General features: G+C 50.1%; 2 protein-coding genes across 11 annotated transcripts in view; both read left to right on the forward strand.

The window, feature by feature from the left end:
• LOC129197332 (ceramide synthase 4-like) overlaps positions 1–3,132 on the forward strand; it is a 43,360-nt gene extending 40,228 nt beyond the window's left edge. For all 10 annotated transcript variants that reach the window (XM_054805669.1, XM_054805672.1, XM_054805666.1 and 7 more), the window contains one exon: positions 1,169–3,132. In XM_054805669.1, coding sequence (XP_054661644.1) covers positions 1,169–1,360 — 192 coding nt within the window. In that variant the 3' untranslated portion in view covers positions 1,361–3,132. The remainder of the gene's footprint in view (positions 1–1,168) is intronic.
• Positions 3,133–6,225: 3,093 nt separating this feature from the next.
• Positions 6,226–16,721, forward strand: LOC129197247 (ceramide synthase 4-like). The gene is made up of 10 exons (XM_054805498.1): positions 6,226–6,392; positions 8,117–8,234; positions 9,893–10,011; positions 11,178–11,235; positions 11,794–11,844; positions 12,501–12,593; positions 13,961–14,089; positions 14,371–14,477; positions 15,087–15,231; positions 16,321–16,721. The coding sequence occupies exons 1-10, from the start codon at positions 6,226–6,228 to the stop codon at positions 16,396–16,398; spliced, it is 1,065 nt and encodes a 354-aa protein (XP_054661473.1). The 3' UTR covers positions 16,399–16,721.
• Positions 16,722–18,272: the final 1,551 nt, after the last annotated feature.

Consider the following 18,272-nt stretch of genomic DNA (forward strand, 5'->3'; position numbering starts at 1 on the left):
GTTTAAGGCCTCAGCCACATTCTATGGCCGTGAATGGATAAACTTAGGAATATTGATTACTATTTGTCCTGATGCTGCACATCAAGACTCCTGTGTAGTTCCTGAACTGCTAATTCTAGAATGACATGAGGTCCAGGCTGTTCTCAGAAGATAGCATCTCCTACCCATAGTGTCCTTGGAGGCAGTTTGAATTCAGTGCAAGTTTAGACTCTTAACAAATCCTGTCTGCATTTGGGTGTAGTCATCTCTGGAAAGACCAGCAGAGCAAATAGACTTCTTAACAGGATCCAAGAGAGATCCCCAGGAGAGCAGGCAGAATAAATGGAAACTATGGGTGTCCGTGCAGCAGCTGACACACACCCCTGAGCAGTTTCCAAAGCTCAGGTCACAGAAGGGTTTTGCTGCTGTCTCTTAGAGCGCTCTTTCTAACAAGGAGTGTGAGAGTGTGAATTTGTCCCCAATTTTGGCATCTTGTATTGCAGAGTAGAAACAGCCTGGGAAGCCAGCATATGGCTAGGCTGCTTTTTCTAAACTGTCATTTCATCACATTTTTCTTCTGTGTCTTCCTTTGAAGGCAATGAATTAAATATTTATAAAAGTGGATTACAGATCTCTCAGTCAATAGCAAGAGGAAAAACCTGAACATAAAACTGAATGTAATCAGAGTTGAGTGGCTTTTTATTGAGCTATTGGTTTGTTTGAAAACATACTGTTTCAAACTGTCCAAAGCAGTGTGCTCAACCCACAGCCACCCAGGCCAAGTGTGGTCAGAAGCTATCTCCTTGTCCCTTTTGGAAAATGTGAAAGAACTCGATTAACTGCCTCCCTCCATCCTTCTTCCACATGCTGATGCCCAAAGTAGCAATGTGGATCTCCTCGGTCCTACACAGTTGTCTTCAGTCCTAGGCATCTGTGGTTTGGTGCTGCTTCTCAACCTGTACGGTAATTCCTAATGTTTATCAGGATCACAGCTAGGATTCCACTGAGTCTGAAATCAAAGAGATGGAGAGAATCTCTTTCCAAAGGTGATGTAAAAGCGGAAAGGACGCTGTGTGCCAAAGGCAGGCGGCTGAAGTAGCAGATGAATGTTTAGCCTGTGGCTCAGCCAGCACTGCTTCTTGTGCAGACTTCTGTGTTTGTATTGCTTCTCATTTACATTTTTCCATAGATGGAAAAGGACATGAGGAGCGACACAGAAGAAAGCGACAAGGATGAAGAAAGAGAAAATATTAAGGAAAAGGAGAAAAATGGGATCACGTATTTCAGCAGCGTCACAAGCAACAATTATATCCAGAGGAATGGGTCTGAGCCACTGAACAACAGAGCCCATCTCACCAATGGCCATGTCAAGGAGAGATAGCTACTGTTCCCATGCTTCTCGTCTGGTCTTTAATGACTCCAGTCCACCGCCTTTAGAAACAGTTTTGCTCATTGTGTAGATAAAATGGAGTGCAATTGCAGATAGCTGAATTCCTGCTTCCCGTGAGGAGAAGTGTTCATAGTCAGTGTTATTTGAAGGAAGTTTTTGGTCTTTCTTCAATAAAAGCTTACTGTAGGTTGTAGCCTTGAAGCAGATAGAAAGGGATCAAAGTGGTTTGACTTGTATTAGACTGTACCGTAGTTGTTGTTAAATGTGTTAATCTTGAAAAATACTTAAAAAAAATACAAAACTCTGGCAATGTCAAGTCTTAACCATCTAATGTTGTTTGGTAGGAATCTGTTTAGCCTTGATCAGCCTCTGGAGGCCCTGGCCTGTTGCCACTAATGATTATGTCTAACAAGTAAGTGTGAGACTCTAAATCTTAATACAGGGACACCTCTTGAGAAGACAGGTGCCCCATGCGCACTCAGAAAATTAAAACTGAACGTAGTGGAATAAAAGCTTTGGAAAGACATAGGAGAAAACATGTTCTCAAAAGAAACGCTGCTGTGTGCCATATGACCAGTTTTGTAACGCTATGGATCTCAGCCCCTTCTGTTGTCAGCATTATTGCCACAAAGGTGGGAACTCCAGAGCCCAGATTGGAGAGAATACCCACCCAAATCATAATTGGAAGAGCTGGAAAATCCAGGCAGCTGTGTCTCAACTGTCAGGTAATCCTTTAAACCTGTCTTGGAAGGAAACACAGTCAGAAGAAGGGAGGTGACAAGAAACTAGATAATCTAGAAGACAACACTGATTAAGTGCTCATGTTTTCACCTAGTGTGATTGGCACAGTGGGAAATGTTTACAGTCAGCTTGTGGCAAGAAGGGAATACGTTTCCCCTATCCTCAGAAGAAAAAAGGATCCAGAGAAGATCTGCTGAACTTTATGGAATAATGCTTTAACGTGGCTGTCTAACTGTAGGGCTTTTGCCCAGATGTATCAAGAATAGCAAGTTTAAAGCAGTAGTCCATGAAGTCATGATGCAGTTCTAATTAGGTTCATTTAGATGTCCTGTATCTTACATCCTGTGTAGTCTTCGACTTTGGATTCTGTAATCCCTTAAAAGATTCAAATTGGTATGACATGAATTTCTGTTTTATAGATCAGTTAATCTGTGAAACCAAAGTATTAACAGATTCACCGTAACGAGTGCAGGGACTTAGATTGCCAAGGCCATGCAGACACTTCCCTATATGTGCCCAGTAAGGGCCAGTGCTAACTGGGGGGGGACATGGACCAAGGAAATGCTCAATTTGAGGAGGTGGTGCACACGTTTAAAAGGCAAGTGACAGCACAGAAGGACAAGAGGGTTTTCAGCAATCCACTGAGTTCACCTGAGATATGACCGAGAGAGCTTTGATCTGGGCTTGTGCGTGGTCGTCTTAGGTTTCAGTCAAAATACGCCGGATAATTGCAGAGCAGAAGTGGTTCCAGCGCAGGTGATTCCAGGGCAGTAACATGCTCTGGGAGGAGAGCATCCGTTCCTGCATCGTCACTGAAATTCTTATTTGCTGAAAATAGTTTGTCTCTGAAACCTTGAGCTAATTGGAAGTTCAAAGTACGCGTTCTGTATACTGTCATGTTCCTTTAATCTGAGTCTACAGTCTTGCAACTCCTCTGCAGGTGATGTGTTCAGGCGGGACGGTTCTATATCATTTTGTACTACTGAATGTAAACATTCTTTATAAATTACTTTTGAGAGGTTTGATTGTGTGGGCTCTTTTCTGCTTCTTTAACTAGCAGGACACAACCTGGCTAGTCGCGCTTTGTAGGTGGACGTGTGATGAGGGAGACACGTGTGGGTACCGTTGCCAAGGCCGGTACACGTGCAGCGTGCGTGGAGAGGATGTTGCGTACCCAGGACATGCAGCCGTACTGCGCCGTGCCAGTAGAGAACTGCAGCTGCCTGATTTGTCTCCCGCTAGGTAAAGCTGTGTGTGGCCCTGGAACTCGGGGCGCTTTGGGGCACCCCTGCGCTAGCCCTAGGGGCAGGGCAGGGTACTTGGTACTGCCAGGGCAGTGGCAAGTCTAAGACTGCAGCACTGGGGAGATACTTTGGACTTGCAAGGATACGAGGAGAAAAGTTAATGTCTATTCTTCTTTTTCATGAGGTTGTAGAAGTCTAGGAAAGATCCCTGCTGTAAAATCACGCCTCTCACCTGAGGAGCAGAATGGTTCCCAGAGCCTGCACAGTGCTCCGTGCAGAGGTACGGTGATGCCTGCTGATGAATTTTACCCTCAGGGCTCTGCTGTCCCCTGAAGATTGAGATAAGCTCATTAGGAGGCAGACCTAGTTCTTGTGAAAGGATACATCAAGGATTCAGGAGAGCTGTTGGACTCGATTAAGAACTACCGAGTGCTGCTTTTAGCTGAGGAACTGAGCATGACAGCGATGAGTCACTGGGGCAGATCAACTGCCGAATTTGTTTACTTGCCATCAACTTGATAAGGCTTAAAGAAGCTCTGTGTGTGATGAACTTCCTCCCCACGTTGCTCCACCTTCTCTCCTTACGTCTGCTCCAGCGTTGGGAAGCTTGTGAGTGCTGCGATAGAGCAGTTATGAATTTAGTGTATCACCTCCCTCCGCCCCCTCCGTGGTAGGGGCATCGCAGCCCCCAGCACACAGAAGCTGTTGTAGGAAGCCTGCGCCAAGCCTGGCACTTCCCTGCTGGAAAAGCCAGCAGAGCAGCTGGAGCACTGGGCACCACAGCAGAACCTCAAATCTATTTCCCCTGACTCTTTATCGCAGCACGTGCATCACATAAAGTTAGCAAGCAACCGTGGGAGGTGGTGTCCAGCTCCAGGTGAGCTACGAGAAAACATTAACTGGTGCTCCCAGGCTGCTGCGTGGTGGGCGAGGCAAGGACGGGCAAAGCGTGGCCCCCAGGCTGGCATCTGGCAACCCTAGCCCAAAATTACAGCTGACATAAATCTCCTGGCTCTAGTAGATGTGAACATCTGTTTCGGATCCTGTTTTAAGAGCAGTTTGGGACAGTTGTTCCCTTCCCCCTGCGCCCACTCGGGAAACATCAGAGATGATTTGTTCCTTTAGACATGTACACCCATGGGAAATTTTCTTTGGATGGCTTACGCTTGCTTTTCTCACTGCACACGTACAACAGACAGCGCCTGCAGGTAAGGGCGTCCCTAAGAAACAGCACGGCATTGTTCAAAAAGCTGAAGTCATGTCCAAACAAGGAAAGAGGAAAGGACCTGTAACTTTGGCGGATTAATGTGAACATGCAATAAAGCAGGCCAAGAAATATCTTGAGAAACAACTTGAAAGGCAATACCAATCTCTGGAACTTATCTACTGCAGGCGTCGTAGATAATCGAGGCATATAGCAACAACACTGAGACAAGGTCAGGCTAGAGCCAAAAAATCCAATGAGCTGTTTGCATCTGACTTCCCTGCTTAGAAGCTCAAAGGAAGTCCAACATCTGACATCCTGCTGAGGCGACATCCCAGGAGGATCCATCTCAAGCTGATGGGGGAGAAGATGTTGTACAACGAACAGCCTGTCTGAATAATGGCGAACCTTCAAACCTGGGTGGCGTTCACTCGAGTATCGGGAGGAAACTCCTCCTAGAAGGAGTTAAACTGCCAGCTGTGGAATGCCATTTTGTGTTTCAAACATCTTGTTATCGGAAAAAATTTAAGGTTCCAAGTGGGAATGTGAGGAGCTACAGCCATCTGCAGTCTGACATCAAGCGGTCAGACTGGTAGAAAGTGTAATAAATGATGGGATTTGTGGAAACACCTGTGAACATAATGTTATAGGAAAGAGTCCCCGTGGGCTGTACGTGAGAAAAGTGTGTCTCGCTGCTGGAGTCATCCCAGCGAGTCAGCGAGCACACGCGGAGGAGAGAACCTGCTGCCTGCTCAGCTTTGCAGAGGCACTCGGAGAGGTCCCTCACCACAGGCTTAATAAATCCACCTGAGCTCACCATGAGAGACGGCCGGGATTTCCTGCAGCCGTGTATTCTTGCAGGTGCCCCAAAAAGGAGGAGGGAAGGGCAGATGGCAAAATTGGCTGATAATGAAAGTTACTGATGATGATGATGGTGATGATGATGCAGCAGACTGCCTGCAGGTGGTTGCAGAGGGGTTTACGGCACTGAGGGACCGAGTGATAAAACAGGAGTGAGATTGAATACGGGACGTGGTGCACGTGAGAGAGTCTCCTGAAGTGCTGGGCTGTGTTAACGCTTCCGAATAGTTTGGGGGAGTGGTGTATCAACTCAGCGCTCAGTGTGCAGCGGTTCAAAATGCAGATAGGATATGGTCTGTTCCTGGGCAAGACGCAGGAACCAAAACTGAGACCGTTGGGAGCCCAGAGGGTGCCAGAAGATCTTAATGGCTGTGGCCGGTCTCACCTGGGGCCTCCATCCACACCCTCTGCCAGGCGTCGGAGCTGATGAATAGGTGAGGGCTTTGCAGCCTGGGAAGGGAAAGGCTGGTGGAGAGAGGGGACAAGGGAGAAGCCCCTGCTGTCACCGTCACCAGGTAGGGACTTTGGTCACCTGTGCAGCGGAGTGTAACTGGAGTTAGCCGCTTTCTTGACGCCCACTAAATTACTTTCTTATACTAAGACATCCTACCCCACCTCCAAGCTCGCAGGCAGGTCAGAACAAGTGAAGCTATTTCAACTGGTCTGAAGTCATACTCATGGGACTGAGCGAGAGGTGGGGAGTGTTGAGCTGGGAATCCTGAGTTAGGCGGGAGTGTTACACCTTGCTGCTCCCTGCTCGCTGAGTCCCGGAGCCTCTGCTTTCTGTGCCCCTCGTGCTGAGCGGGATGGGACTGTCAGAGAGGTTCTGGCACCATGAATACTGGCTGCCACCTGGAGCTACCTGGGAAGACATGAAGGAGTCTGCAGGCATACGCTACCCGCAGCCTCAGGACCTCTTGCTCTGCATCCCTGGTGCCCTGCTCTTGATCGTCGTCCGATGTACCTTTGAAAGGTGAGTGCGGCAAATCCGGTTTCTCTTGTGCTGGTTGCCACCAGTGTCGTTGCAGGGTTGCTCCAGACTGATCCCTGCCTGCTTCCTGACCACTGGAAAGTGGACAGGGGATTGTCCCCAAGAATCCCGAATCTCTGCTTGTGGCATACGGTATTTGTGTGGCAGGTCTGTGCCCTGCCCTCTCTCCTGTACCTGTAACATAACCGATGCCAGCAGGCGTGAAAAGGCGAGTCCATCGCTCAGTCACACCTCAGCTGTCGGTGGAGGGTCCCTCTGGGGAGAGTCCGAGCGGGAGCTTGCAACACAGATAAGGGATTTTCGGGGTACATCGGTGTTGGGAGCCCCCAGCTGAGCCAGGGTTCAGCCTGATCCTAGAGGATGCTCCCAAAGGTGCTGTGTGAGCCCCCACCCTCAGCACAGAGGCAGAAAGAGGGGGTGACCGTGGCTCCTAGAGCTTGTTGTGCGACCGCTTTGCTCACACCGCTCCTCCTTGCCCAGCTCTGCCCTGCTCTCTCCTCCTGGCACCAGAGATCCCCAGTTCAATCAGGGATGATGTACTCGAGTGCCCTCGCTGTGGACTTTCACCTGGCTGAGGGAAATGGAGCTCCCCGGCGGAGCCTGAGAACCAACGGGCATCTCCCCAGGGCTCAAGTGTAGGAATGAGGCAGGTCCACATGGCCCAGCACCGGAGATGGACTCAGACTGGGCTTTGGGCCCCGTTTCCAGGAACGCAGAGACATCAGGAGGTACGGACCAACCCTCACACGCAGGAAATCGAGCCGATCGCCTAAAGCGGGGCAGCGTGCTGGTGTGGGAAGAGCTGCCGAGGCGGCAGAGCAGGACTTTGAGGGTTGGGGGGGACATGAAGCAGCAAGGCTGTGCTCAGCAAGGCTGCGCTCAGCTGGGACATGGACTTTCTCCTGTGACCCAGAGGAGCTGGGGGAGCACTGGCCCTTCTCTCCAGGGAGCAGGCTCCTGCCTGCTGCGCGCAGCCGTGCGAGAAGCTGCGGCAGACGGGCTGTAGGAAGAGCCAGAATTAATTCCAGGGTGATCAGGTTCTTCCCTCAAAGATGTTGCGTTTGCCTGGCTTCCTAGAAACAACAACATTTTAGAAACCAGTGCCTCCCACTAGAGCCTTGCTGGGGTTTCCCGCAAAGCTAGCGTTTCCTGCGGGAACCAGCGTATCCCTATGTGCTACGACCTTGGCTCCTGCTGCCGCCGGTGGCCGGGTACCCTGGGCACAGAGCACACGGGCCACTCAGACCCTTGCAGACCGGTTTCATGGCACGGTCTGGACTGCTTCGGAACATAAAGGGGACCAGCACACGCTCCACCACGGAGAAATGCAAGGCGTCTTGGGGCCTCAGCAGAATTAATTATTGCTTAATTTGTAGTTGTTATTGTCTCTACTGCATGTCCAGCGTTCCTCACCTTTGCTTTGGTGCCATCTATGTCCCTCTAGAAAGAACATTGACCTGACAGAGGCGCTGGGCATCGCGTGTGCCCCCGGAGCAGTACTGGGTCCCTTGGGCTGTGCGCGTGTAGCTGGCGTAGTGCTGGACCCCTGGGGCTGGGTGTGCGAGCACCCAGGGCGGCGCTAGGCCCCCGGCGCAGTGCGTCCGCGCCCAGGATACAGTGCCGGCAGGATCTTGCCGTTGGCTGACCGTGGCTCACAACGCGGGCACGCGCGTCCTCTCCTGGCTGAACTCTTTCTCCTCTTGCAGAACCGTAGCTCTGCCCTTGGGCAGGAGGTTGGGTGTGAGTGACAAGCTGAGGCCCAAAGTTCAGCCCAATGCCACGCTGGAAGGCTTCTATGTTCTGCTGGGCAGGACCCCAAAGGAGGTGAGTGTCCCCTGTGTCCCAGTGCCCCAAGAGCCCAGGCAAGCAACACCTCCCTGCCCAGATACCCAGCCCAACCAAACCAGCCTCACAGTCAAGGCAGTTACGGCCAACCACGCTTGCATGGAGGAAGAGATGTAAGCGGATATTTCAGCATCTTCCAACGCGTTCAACGGCTGCAGGCCCAGCACCCCCTGCCCTGCTGCGTATCAGATAGAGCAGGGAGTGTGAGAGCTGCTGGCTCTGGTGGGGAGGCAGCCATCACCCCATTTGGGTGGAGTCTACGTAAAAGGCTCCTTAGTTTTGAAGAACTACAAGTCCTTCAGAATCACAGAATCATTTAGGTTGGAAAAGACCTTTAAGACCATCAAGTCAAACACTGCCAAGTCCACCCCTAAACCATGTCCCCAAGCACCACATCGACAGGTCTTCTAAATGGTGAGTCAGCCACTTCCCCGGGCAGCCTGTTCCAGGGACTGACAACCCTTTGGGGGAAGACATTTTTCCTTATCTCCAATCTAAACCTCTCCTGGTGCAACTTGAGGCCGTTTCTTCTTGTCCTATCGCTTGTTACTTGGGAGAAGAGACCGACCCCCACCTGGCTACACCCTCCTTTCAGGGAGTTGTAGAGATCCATCGGGTCTGTCCTCAGCCTCTTTCTCCAGACTAAACAACCCCAGTTCCCTCAGCCGCTCCTCACAGGACTTGTGCTCCAGACCCTTCACCACTTCGTTGCTCTTCTTCGGATGCGCTCCAGCACCTCAATGTCCTTCTTGTGGTGAGGGGCCCAAAACTGAACACGGCACTTGAGGTGCGGCCTCACCAGAGTACAGGGGGGGACGATCGCTGCCCTGGTCCTGCTGGCCACGCTATTGCTAATACGAGCCAGGATGCTGTTGGCCTTCTTGGCCACCTGGGCACACTGCTGGCTCACGTTCAGCCAGCTGTCGACCAGCACCCTCAGGTCCTTTTCCACCAGGCAGCTTTCCAGCCACTCTGCCCCACGCCTGTAGCGTTGCCTGGGCTTGGTGTGACCCAAGGGCAGGACCCGGCACTGAGCCTTGTTGACCCTCATACAGTTGGCCTCAACCCATCGATCCAGCCTGTCCAGACCCCTCTGCAGAGCCTTCCTGCCCTCCAGCAGATCAACACTCCCACCCAATTTGGTGTCATCTGCAAACTTACTGAGGGCGTGCTCGATCCCCTCATCCAGAGGATGTTTTTCGGACATGACTTAGTGAACGCTGTGCTTTTCTTATCATCACAAGGCAAAGCTTCTTTTATCTTCAAGTTTGCTATCTGTAGCTGATAATTATCAGCCAAAAGTGCATTGGAGTAGAAAAAAAAATATTTAGACTTTTATAGCAAAGACATTGAATCCCATTGTGTGCAGCTGGCAAAATTTAACCAGGGCGAGCCTGTGCTTGCTGCCGAACCCGCATTTAGATATTGCCGACCTGGAGCTTTAAAATGGCCAAAATTATTTTGGAGTTTACACGTGCACATAGAGCTGATATGATTCTTTTCCAAAGAAAGGTGTTCTTTGGGGAAACATGCACCCACAGTGGCAGAGGCAGCCTGCAGGAGCGCAGCTCTTCCACCCACGCGGGGACGGCCAGCCGCAGGAAGGCTGAGTCCTGCCTCCCTGCTCTGCTTTCTAGGAGGACCTGATTTCACTGGCCAAGCAAAGTGACCTGCCGGTTCAAAAGGTGGAGACCTGGTTCCGGCACCGGCGGGCCCAGGACCGGCCCAGGCTGATGAAGAAGTTCTGCGAGGCCAGGTAGGTGGGCCAGCAGAGGCTTTTGGTGATGAAGACGTCCAACGAGGTCTGCACGCCATCACCATCCCCGGCCCTGTCCTTAGCCCCAAGCACACTCCCAGAGAAGCCGGCTGCCAGCTGCGGCTGCGAAAGCAGACTTCGTACCATGACGCTGGGTCGCGCCACCGCACACACTGCCAGCTTCATCCTTCCTTTCCGCTTTAAAAAGTTAAAGTCGCCTCAAAGGAGTCCACTGCCCTTGGTGCAGATTGAGTTTAAATCTCAGATGCTAGAGGGATTTTGAGCAGCAATGCCATTTGCAAAACGTGTGAAACTTCTTTTCAAGATGATCTTCGTACGAAATTACAATTTTAAAATATTCTCAGCATGGATCATTGGGCATAAAATAAATCCATGAAGTGGAGTTAGTAGGCAGTGTGAGCCATGAACGGAGGGAGGTAAAAACCAAGAAACACCAGGTTGTGGAGTCTCCTTCTCTGGAGAGATTCCAAACCCTCCTGGACGCCATCCTGTGCGACCTGCTCTGGGTGATCCTGCTCTAGCAGGGGGTTGGACCAGATGATCTCCAGAGGTCCCTTCCAACCCCTACCTGTGAATCTGTGCTTGAGGTTTAATGCTGTGTGTACACAAAGGCCCCCACCAGGCACGAGATCTACTCTCCCTCCCCCTCTGAAAAATAAATTATTCAGTGCTTGAACCCTGTTACTATGCTTTTTTAAAAATATTATCTTCCTAAAAGCTTGTTCAGCGCTCCATGCTGCAGCTTTTCTGAGGAAACTGATAAAACCCCCAGTATTCCTGTGTCATCACTGGGAAAAACTGGGTGCCTTCCACAGGCCATGGTACGTAAGGGTTTGCACAGACGATCTACAAACACCCACATAATAAAAGGAGACAGGTAGAGGCATCCAGTGGTCACGCTGCGTCCTGTTCAATGCTGATGAAGTACGCCGGGAATTTGGGCACAGCGTGGACCGCAGCAGACCCTGGGTGGGCTGTGGATATTCTTTTACCTTAACAGCACGCGCATCCGTGTGCGGACAGAGCTGAGGTTCTGCAGATCCCAGCCCAAACAAGCGTAGGTTCCCCTGTGGGCTTTGCAGCGTCTTGGGGAGCTATTCCAACTCTGGAGGAAGTCTTAATTTCTTGGGTTTTTTCTGTTTTAGCTGGAGATTTACATTCTACTTCACCTCATTCTTCTCTGGGCTGGCTCTCCTGTATGATGTAAGTATGCGAGCAGGGTGATGCCGTGGAGGGACACCTTTCAAGGATTCCTCGTTCATGGCAAATGAGGCCGATGGTCCTGGGCCATTTCAAAGAGCCCATCCAAAGATCCTGCGTGGCCATGACTGTGGGTCCAAAGACAACGAATGACAAATTCAGGGGCATGGAGCAGAACCATCCCCAATGCTGATCCAGCAGAACAGTCCCCCTTTCCCTGGGTGGACCCGGCTAGGTGTGAGTGATGTTACCACGGTTTTCTCCTTGTCTTAGATCATTGTGTAAGTGATGCCTCACTAATACCCACACACAGACGTTGCATCTCAGCCAAGAGCAGACCCTGTCCTGGCTGTGGCTGCTGCCCCCTGCGTATCAAGACCCTCTGTGTGACATCCTGTGCCTTCACTAATGACAAAGGCTTTTTGCCAACCGCTTTTTCCAAAGCTCAAAGGCAGATTGGATCTAGCATGGGCTCACTAACTTCTTGAAGCGCTTCTTTGTATGGTCATTACATGTCGCTAGAAGGCTGTGGGTTCTTACTACTGTCTTCTCTCTGCACAGAAGTCCTGGTTTTGGGACCACACGATGTGCTGGCTGAGATTTCCACAACAGGTGAGCAGCAAATACATGGAATCACCAGACAATTCGTATTGGAAGGGGAACCAGGAGATCTTTTGTCCAACCTCCTGCTTGCGGCACTCAGCTGCAAGATCAGACCAGGTTATCTAGAGCTTTCTCCAGTCTAGTTTTGAAAACCTTCAAGGATGGAGGCAGCACAACCTCTCTGGGCAACCTGTTTGACTGCCCTCATAATGAAAAAGCTTTTTCTTACATCCACCTCTCTTGTTTCAACTTATGTCTGCTGTCTCTCATCCTTGCAATGTGGTGAACAGCTTGGCTCTGGCTTCTTTACAGGCTGCTCATAGGTGCTGCATATGATAGCGAGCAGAGAGCCTCTGCCCTGAAGAGGCACCTCTTCCCAACGAGTTTCTCTGTAACCCAAGCCTGGCTGGAAGTGGTTCTGTGTGTGTGGCCACAAAAGGGACCGGGTGGTCAGGACATTCCTCGACCTCTCTGAGCAGGGATGGAGATGAGAGGTGTCCGACCCCCTGCAGACTGGCCAGGGCTTGACAGCGCATCGGCAAATGGCTCAGTCACAGGGAATGTGAAAATTTAGGCATGACCAAGCCCAGCTCTCCCAAACGCAGGTTGAATGAAGGGGCTTTGCCCAGGAAGACCCTTCACGCTGCCTGTCACTTGTCTCGCAGCCTCTCCCTCCCGCGTTGGGCTGGTTCTACCTGCTGGAGCTCTCCTTCTACTGCTCGCTGGTGGCCACCCTGCCCTTCGACGTGAAGAGGAAGGTGAGTGACAGCAGCACAACCACAATGCGCTGGCTTGGTTGGCCCCCGCCATGAGGCTCTCCCCTCCCGCTGTCAGCAAACTGGGGGTGCAAAGGACAAGGCGTGCATGCGGCGGCGAAGACCCCTGAGCCCATGAGCTCCTTGCAGCTCTCATATCCCACCACTGCACCTTGCGCTGGGTCCCGCTCGTGTGCGGCGTGGCCTTCCTGCCTGCCTGGGGAAGCACCAGGAGCTGACATGGGGTCCCCACGCCTGGCCAAGGCACAGCCACTGGGTGACCATGGCATCATGGCCCTTCCCAGCCCTGGTCTCAGGTGCTGCCTGAACCAGGGGGCTGTGTCCTCCCGGGGGAGGGGAGCTGGACTGTTGTGATGAGGGTCCTGTAGATGCACGTGCGGCTTTCGTAGTGTGGGATGAGGTGGCCTCCTGGGACCCATGGACCCAGCATCCACCGTTGCCCTCTCCTCATTCTGCAGTGAAGACTGCACAGAGCTGTGCAGCTCAACTGTACAAGCTGAGGTTCAGCCTCAGCTTCATTTGAATGTTTAATTTGACGATCACATCTCTCTTCAGAAACTTCATGCTTTTCCCCAGATATGGGTTCTGCCCAGCTCTCGCAAAGCACGTTCCGGATCCCAGAGGACCTGCAGAAATTCTATTAAAATTACCAATGCTGCAATAGTCTTTTCAGACAGGTTGGTTATTGAACGCCTGCAATGCCTCCCAGAAGAAGCAGGAACACACTGCCTGGCAGTGATCCTCCCTGGGTCAGAGCTGCCCTTCCCAATCCCTCCACAGAGCACGCCAGAGTCATCTTAGACCCCAAGCATTGCCTTTTCGCGTGTACAGATTTGTCCATGTAGGCATGAACCACCCAGCAAGGTCCTCTCTTTACGCGAGTCGTGTGAGAGGGCATGGTCCCCACCTGCAGTATCTCCAGCCCATCTCCATCGGTCCCTCTCCGTGGGCAGTACAGGGAGGCTGAAGAGCTGTCTTCATTCTGGCTCGTGGGTAGGACCTGCCCCAGCTTTTCCATACACAGTGGAGGTGTCTGGGAGGAAAATATGGGGTGTTAAGAAAGGAACTTTGTAAGGGAGAATTGATTCATGGAGAAGTTACAAAAATCTGTCTTCTAGCATGTTGGCACCTATGCGTACCTCACTGGTATTTATCTGGGTTTCCATAAACTGGGCATAAAGATGTTCATTCTTCCTGGGACTGTGCAGGACCTCAGAGAGATGCAGCACAGTGGGGAGCGCTGATGCTTCGCGGAGGTGTTTGCCATGTCCTAATGAGGCAGCAGCATCCAGGAACAGGTGCTGCCAGGTCAAGGTAAGACTGGCACACAGTCTCTCTTCTCATGCCAGGACTTTAAGGAACAGATCATCCACCACATCGCCACCATCACTCTGATCTTTGTCTCCTACTGTGCCAATCTCATACGGTTTGGGATGATCGTCATGCTGGTCCATGATGCCTCCGATTATATTTTAGAGGTGAGTTACCCTCACCCAGAAATGCAGATCTGTGCTCGTGTCCGTGGGTAGCACTGGGAACTGCGTGCCTTAGAGCGCGTGATGGGTGTGGGTGCGGTGGCCCACCCAAGTGCCAGCGCATTTGGGAAGTATCAGAGTTACTGCTCTTGGGGAAAAGTACGCGAGTGCACGGGGACTGGGACGCGTCCCCACAAGCCTGGTAACCCTTGCAGGACATGGGGAATCCTTCAGCCCCCTAGAACGCAGGCACGTGGGACACACGGCAATTTGTCTCTCTACAGCTCGCCAAGATGCTCCATTACATGAAATGGAAGGGGGTCTGCGAAGCAGTCTTTATTGTTTTTGCTGTGGTTTTCATCATCTCCCGGCTTGTCATTTTCCCGTTGATGTGAGTTATGTGTTAACGTTCTCTGACCGTGGCTATTGCGTGCTATTTGAGCTTCTGAAGAGATGACCCTCCATGCTGAGGGGAGGAAAGGCAGGGGACAGGACACTACAGGTACGTTCAAAGATAATCCAACTGGAACTGAAGGTTCCCAGGAACCCAAGGAAAAAAAAAAAACCCAGGGTTTTAACTATATAAATTAACTAACTAAATTAATTAATCGAGAGCCACAGCCACTGCCCCTCCATTCCCACGGTCTCGCTGTCTCTCCTAGGTAGGGACTGTCTCTCACCTGGGGCTGTCTCATGCGGTGATGAGATGCTTACATGCAGCCACGGCAGCTGACTTCTCATGAGCTATTGTGGCACTGGGAATGTTTTAGGACTTGTCTTCCTCCATCCTCCTAAAGCCATCCCCGCCAGAGTCTGAGGGTAATCTGTCTTCTCCTCTACTCCTGCTCAAGACCTGGTGTGAGTCTTCCAGTGTGTAGGAAGTGGCCTCCTTCTGTTGTAAGCACTGGTTCCCACAAGAGAAAGAAGGGACAAACTGTACTGGTTAGAATTTCCCTTCTGATTTCACAATTTTCTTCTGATTTGTCTCTCTTTCCCACAGCACATACTATTACTTTGTGACAAAATTTCAGTTCTTCGTCGTAAGCTGTCTGATAAACGCTTTCCTGATGATCCTGCAGTTGTTACACGTTTTCTGGTCCTATCTAATCATCCAGATGATCTTCAGTGTCATCCTCTGTGGTGAGGTATGAAAAAAAAAAAAATCTTTGTCTCCTTTGTGCCACCACTACTCATGAGAGACCACGAGATCCAGGGTGACTCCTGCATGCCCAACCAACAGCCTGAGAGCTTCTAAAGTCACACGTGGGGAGTTGTGTGGATACCTTCGCTCACGGAGATCAGAGCAGCAGCTCACTTCTAGTTTGCAGCTGTGTCCTACTGACACGGTCCTTTCTCCTCCACCTTCTCGGTATGTGGTTTGGGAGAACAGGAAGCTGTTGGTTATGTCCAAAGCGGAGTAAGGAAGGAGCAATCAGGTAAGCCTGGTGGGTAGAACAGCGTGTATTTGTACCTCTGAGTTTTGGGTGCATTCCACAGGCTTTTGATACATGCCAGAACTTGTGTAGGGATCATTGGAAGAAACCTTGCCAGCAGAGATGCCAGTGCCCTGGCCTGCCTTCCTAATCTAAGTGGATGGTATTTTGGTAGCCTTTTAGTAGATTTGTGAAGGCTTTGGGGATCTGTGGCCAAAAAAAAAAAAACACAACCAAAACAAAAAACCACCAACAAAAACCCCACAGTGTTGGTGTTATGCCTTCAGCTTACCTTGAACTACCCCTTCATTGAAGCCAAATTAAGAGGAAAAAACAGTTTTTCTGGAGGAAATGACGGAGCATACTCTCCTCAGGTTTGTAGATGGTATCAAAATGAGGAGACCAGTCAATATGCCCACTGCTCAAATACGTGTTGACTTTAGGAGCTTCAACAGTAATAAACTGCACAGTAAAATATGCAGAATAACTTATGTAGACTAAATACTAACTTATTTTCAGAAGGTCACTTTAGAAGAACATTATTAGGGTGACCAAAAAAAAAAAAAAGCAAGCCTTCAAAAGTTAGGTGAAACCATAACAAAGTCAACCTCTGGCAGTTTAAGTCGAGCTCCCAATGCAGGGACAATTGCAACACTGGCTTTAAGGATGTGATCACGCCTGTTATTTTTATTTTAGCAGTCAGGTTAACACACCAGTGCTGTGAATGAAAACAGAACTAGTCGCCTCTAATATATACCCTGAGCTTTTGCTGCTCATTGAAATTGTGTTTCTTTCCTACAGAAAAGAAAAGATGCCCGAAGTGACACTGAGGAAAGCGACAGGAGCGAAGCGGAGGATCTGGCGAAGAACAGAGAGTAACACGGGTCTTGCTGCAAAACACCAAGAACCGGGCAGGCTCTCAAAAGTGAGGAGGCCAAACAGGACTTGGGGAGGGGGGGAGGCCAGACGGGCTCACAGATGGCCTCACAGTAGTCTGCCTGCGGCCTCAGCCAGTGTCTAGGTGGAAGCCAAGTTCATCATAGCGTTCACAGGCAGCTAAGTCACTTTAGGAGATGTTGTCTTCACTTCTTCTATTGGGACCATTCTTTTTACTACTCCTCTGTGATCATTTATCCATGGAAAGAAAGGTCTAAAAGCCAAAGTCTCACTGTACGCCGGAGAAGAGGGGGTTGAACAAGCTGCTGAAGTTATGACACCCAACTGTGGTTATCTCAAAACCTTCCCAAAGCTTCATGAGATATAATAAATTACAACTGCAGAAGATTTAACTGACTTGCACTTGCAGAAGATACTGGCAGCCACCTCATGAAAGGACGCGCATGTGAAAGCCACGAGCTTAAGTGGCAAATAAATTTTTAGTTGTATAGTATAAAATGGTCAGGCTTTGGGGAAGGATAAACCATTTCTGCAAATAAGGCCTGGACGACTGATACAAGCTGTATTTGCCGTGTAAATTGTACAAAATAGCTCATGTGTCTAAAATATATTGCTAGCTGAATGTCTACTCAGGGAGAAGGCTCCTAAAATTGAAAGCGACTGAAATTCTTCCAAATGCACACTTTTTCACCAGAAATTATAATTTAGTCTAAATGGAAACTCTCCATAGGGATGTATTAATCTTTGTTGAGGTTTCACTTTCAAAATTGGAAAATAAGAGTGTTACAATACTGACGTTTTAATGGGATAGTTGAGGGGTTGGACAACTTTTCACCTTGTAATATATTGTATCCGATGTCATTAAAAAAAATACCTAAACCAAAGAGTCTGTTTTACCTAGATTTTTGTATGATGCAGAAGGTTTGGGGTTTTTTTTTAGAATATCAGATCTTATGTCAGTAGGAAAAATCTTAGAAGCTTGCTGGAAGTCTGACATCACTGCTAACTCAAAGGCTCAGAAAGTACGGAGAATGGATAAATCTATGTATATGTATGTCTGCAAGTAATATACAAAAACCTGCAAATACTGTCTTTAAAAAAATCTGTTTTCTACTCAGGCTTTGAGTGTGCTTCCAAAGGGTCTGACACATTTTACACAATTACCAGGGAAAACTGTTCCTGAGAAACACAAAGAGCTGGAGAATGAAGGATGATTAAACTAGAACGCGCTGCTGTGAAGAACCATGGTCCGTCTCCCACATCTGACCTATGCAAGGCAAAATATAAATAAAGTCAGGAAAGATGTGGGAGAGAAAGGCAGAAGGAACTGACCCAGCCTTCCCTTGAAGGATTCTGACATTCGGATCTGCAGGAAGCAATGCTGAGAGGCAGCCAGCCACCCCTCTGGGCGACGCAGACCTTGAGAAGGATGTCACCTAGCCCGAACTAGCCGTACTTTGCTGCGAGTGCAAGACCCTTCATTAGGACGCCTGGTGTAAGGGTTTACCCAGGAATTATCTAGCCCTGTCCATCAAGGATAATGCTTTCTTATAAAGCCCCAAGTGATACACGAGAATCTCAGCTTTTAAAAGGTTCGTATAGCCTCCAGGGCACAAGAGCACAACTGGCCATCGGACTCAAAGAACGGCCCCAGCCTCTTGTTGCTGCCAGCCCCATCACTGGGGAAGCACCAACTCTGCTCTCAGCTCACGGAGCTGGCAGTGCTGGAGCCTGGCCGGGGGCTGATAGAGGGGCAAGAGCCGAGCAGCAGTAGCCAGCCTGGATTGAGCCCTCTGGCTCCTGCCGTCCTGATGTAGTTCTCACAGCAGCAGGGTTACTTTTAACAAACACCTCTG

Source organism: Grus americana, chromosome 28 (assembly GCF_028858705.1).
Source record: "Grus americana isolate bGruAme1 chromosome 28, bGruAme1.mat, whole genome shotgun sequence".
Lineage (NCBI taxonomy): Eukaryota > Metazoa > Chordata > Aves > Gruiformes > Gruidae > Grus > Grus americana.

Excerpts from the sequence above, each read along its gene's own strand:
- LOC129197247 (XM_054805498.1), top strand. The coding sequence starts at position 6,226 with ATGGGACTGTCAGAGAGGTTCTGGCACCATGAATACTGGCTGCCACCT. Across the intron at positions 8,235-9,892 it reads TGGGCAGGACCCCAAAGGAG|GAGGACCTGATTTCACTGGC; the intron begins GTGAGTGTCCCC and ends TCTGCTTTCTAG. Across the intron at positions 10,012-11,177 it reads AAGAAGTTCTGCGAGGCCAG|CTGGAGATTTACATTCTACT; the intron begins GTAGGTGGGCCA and ends TTTCTGTTTTAG.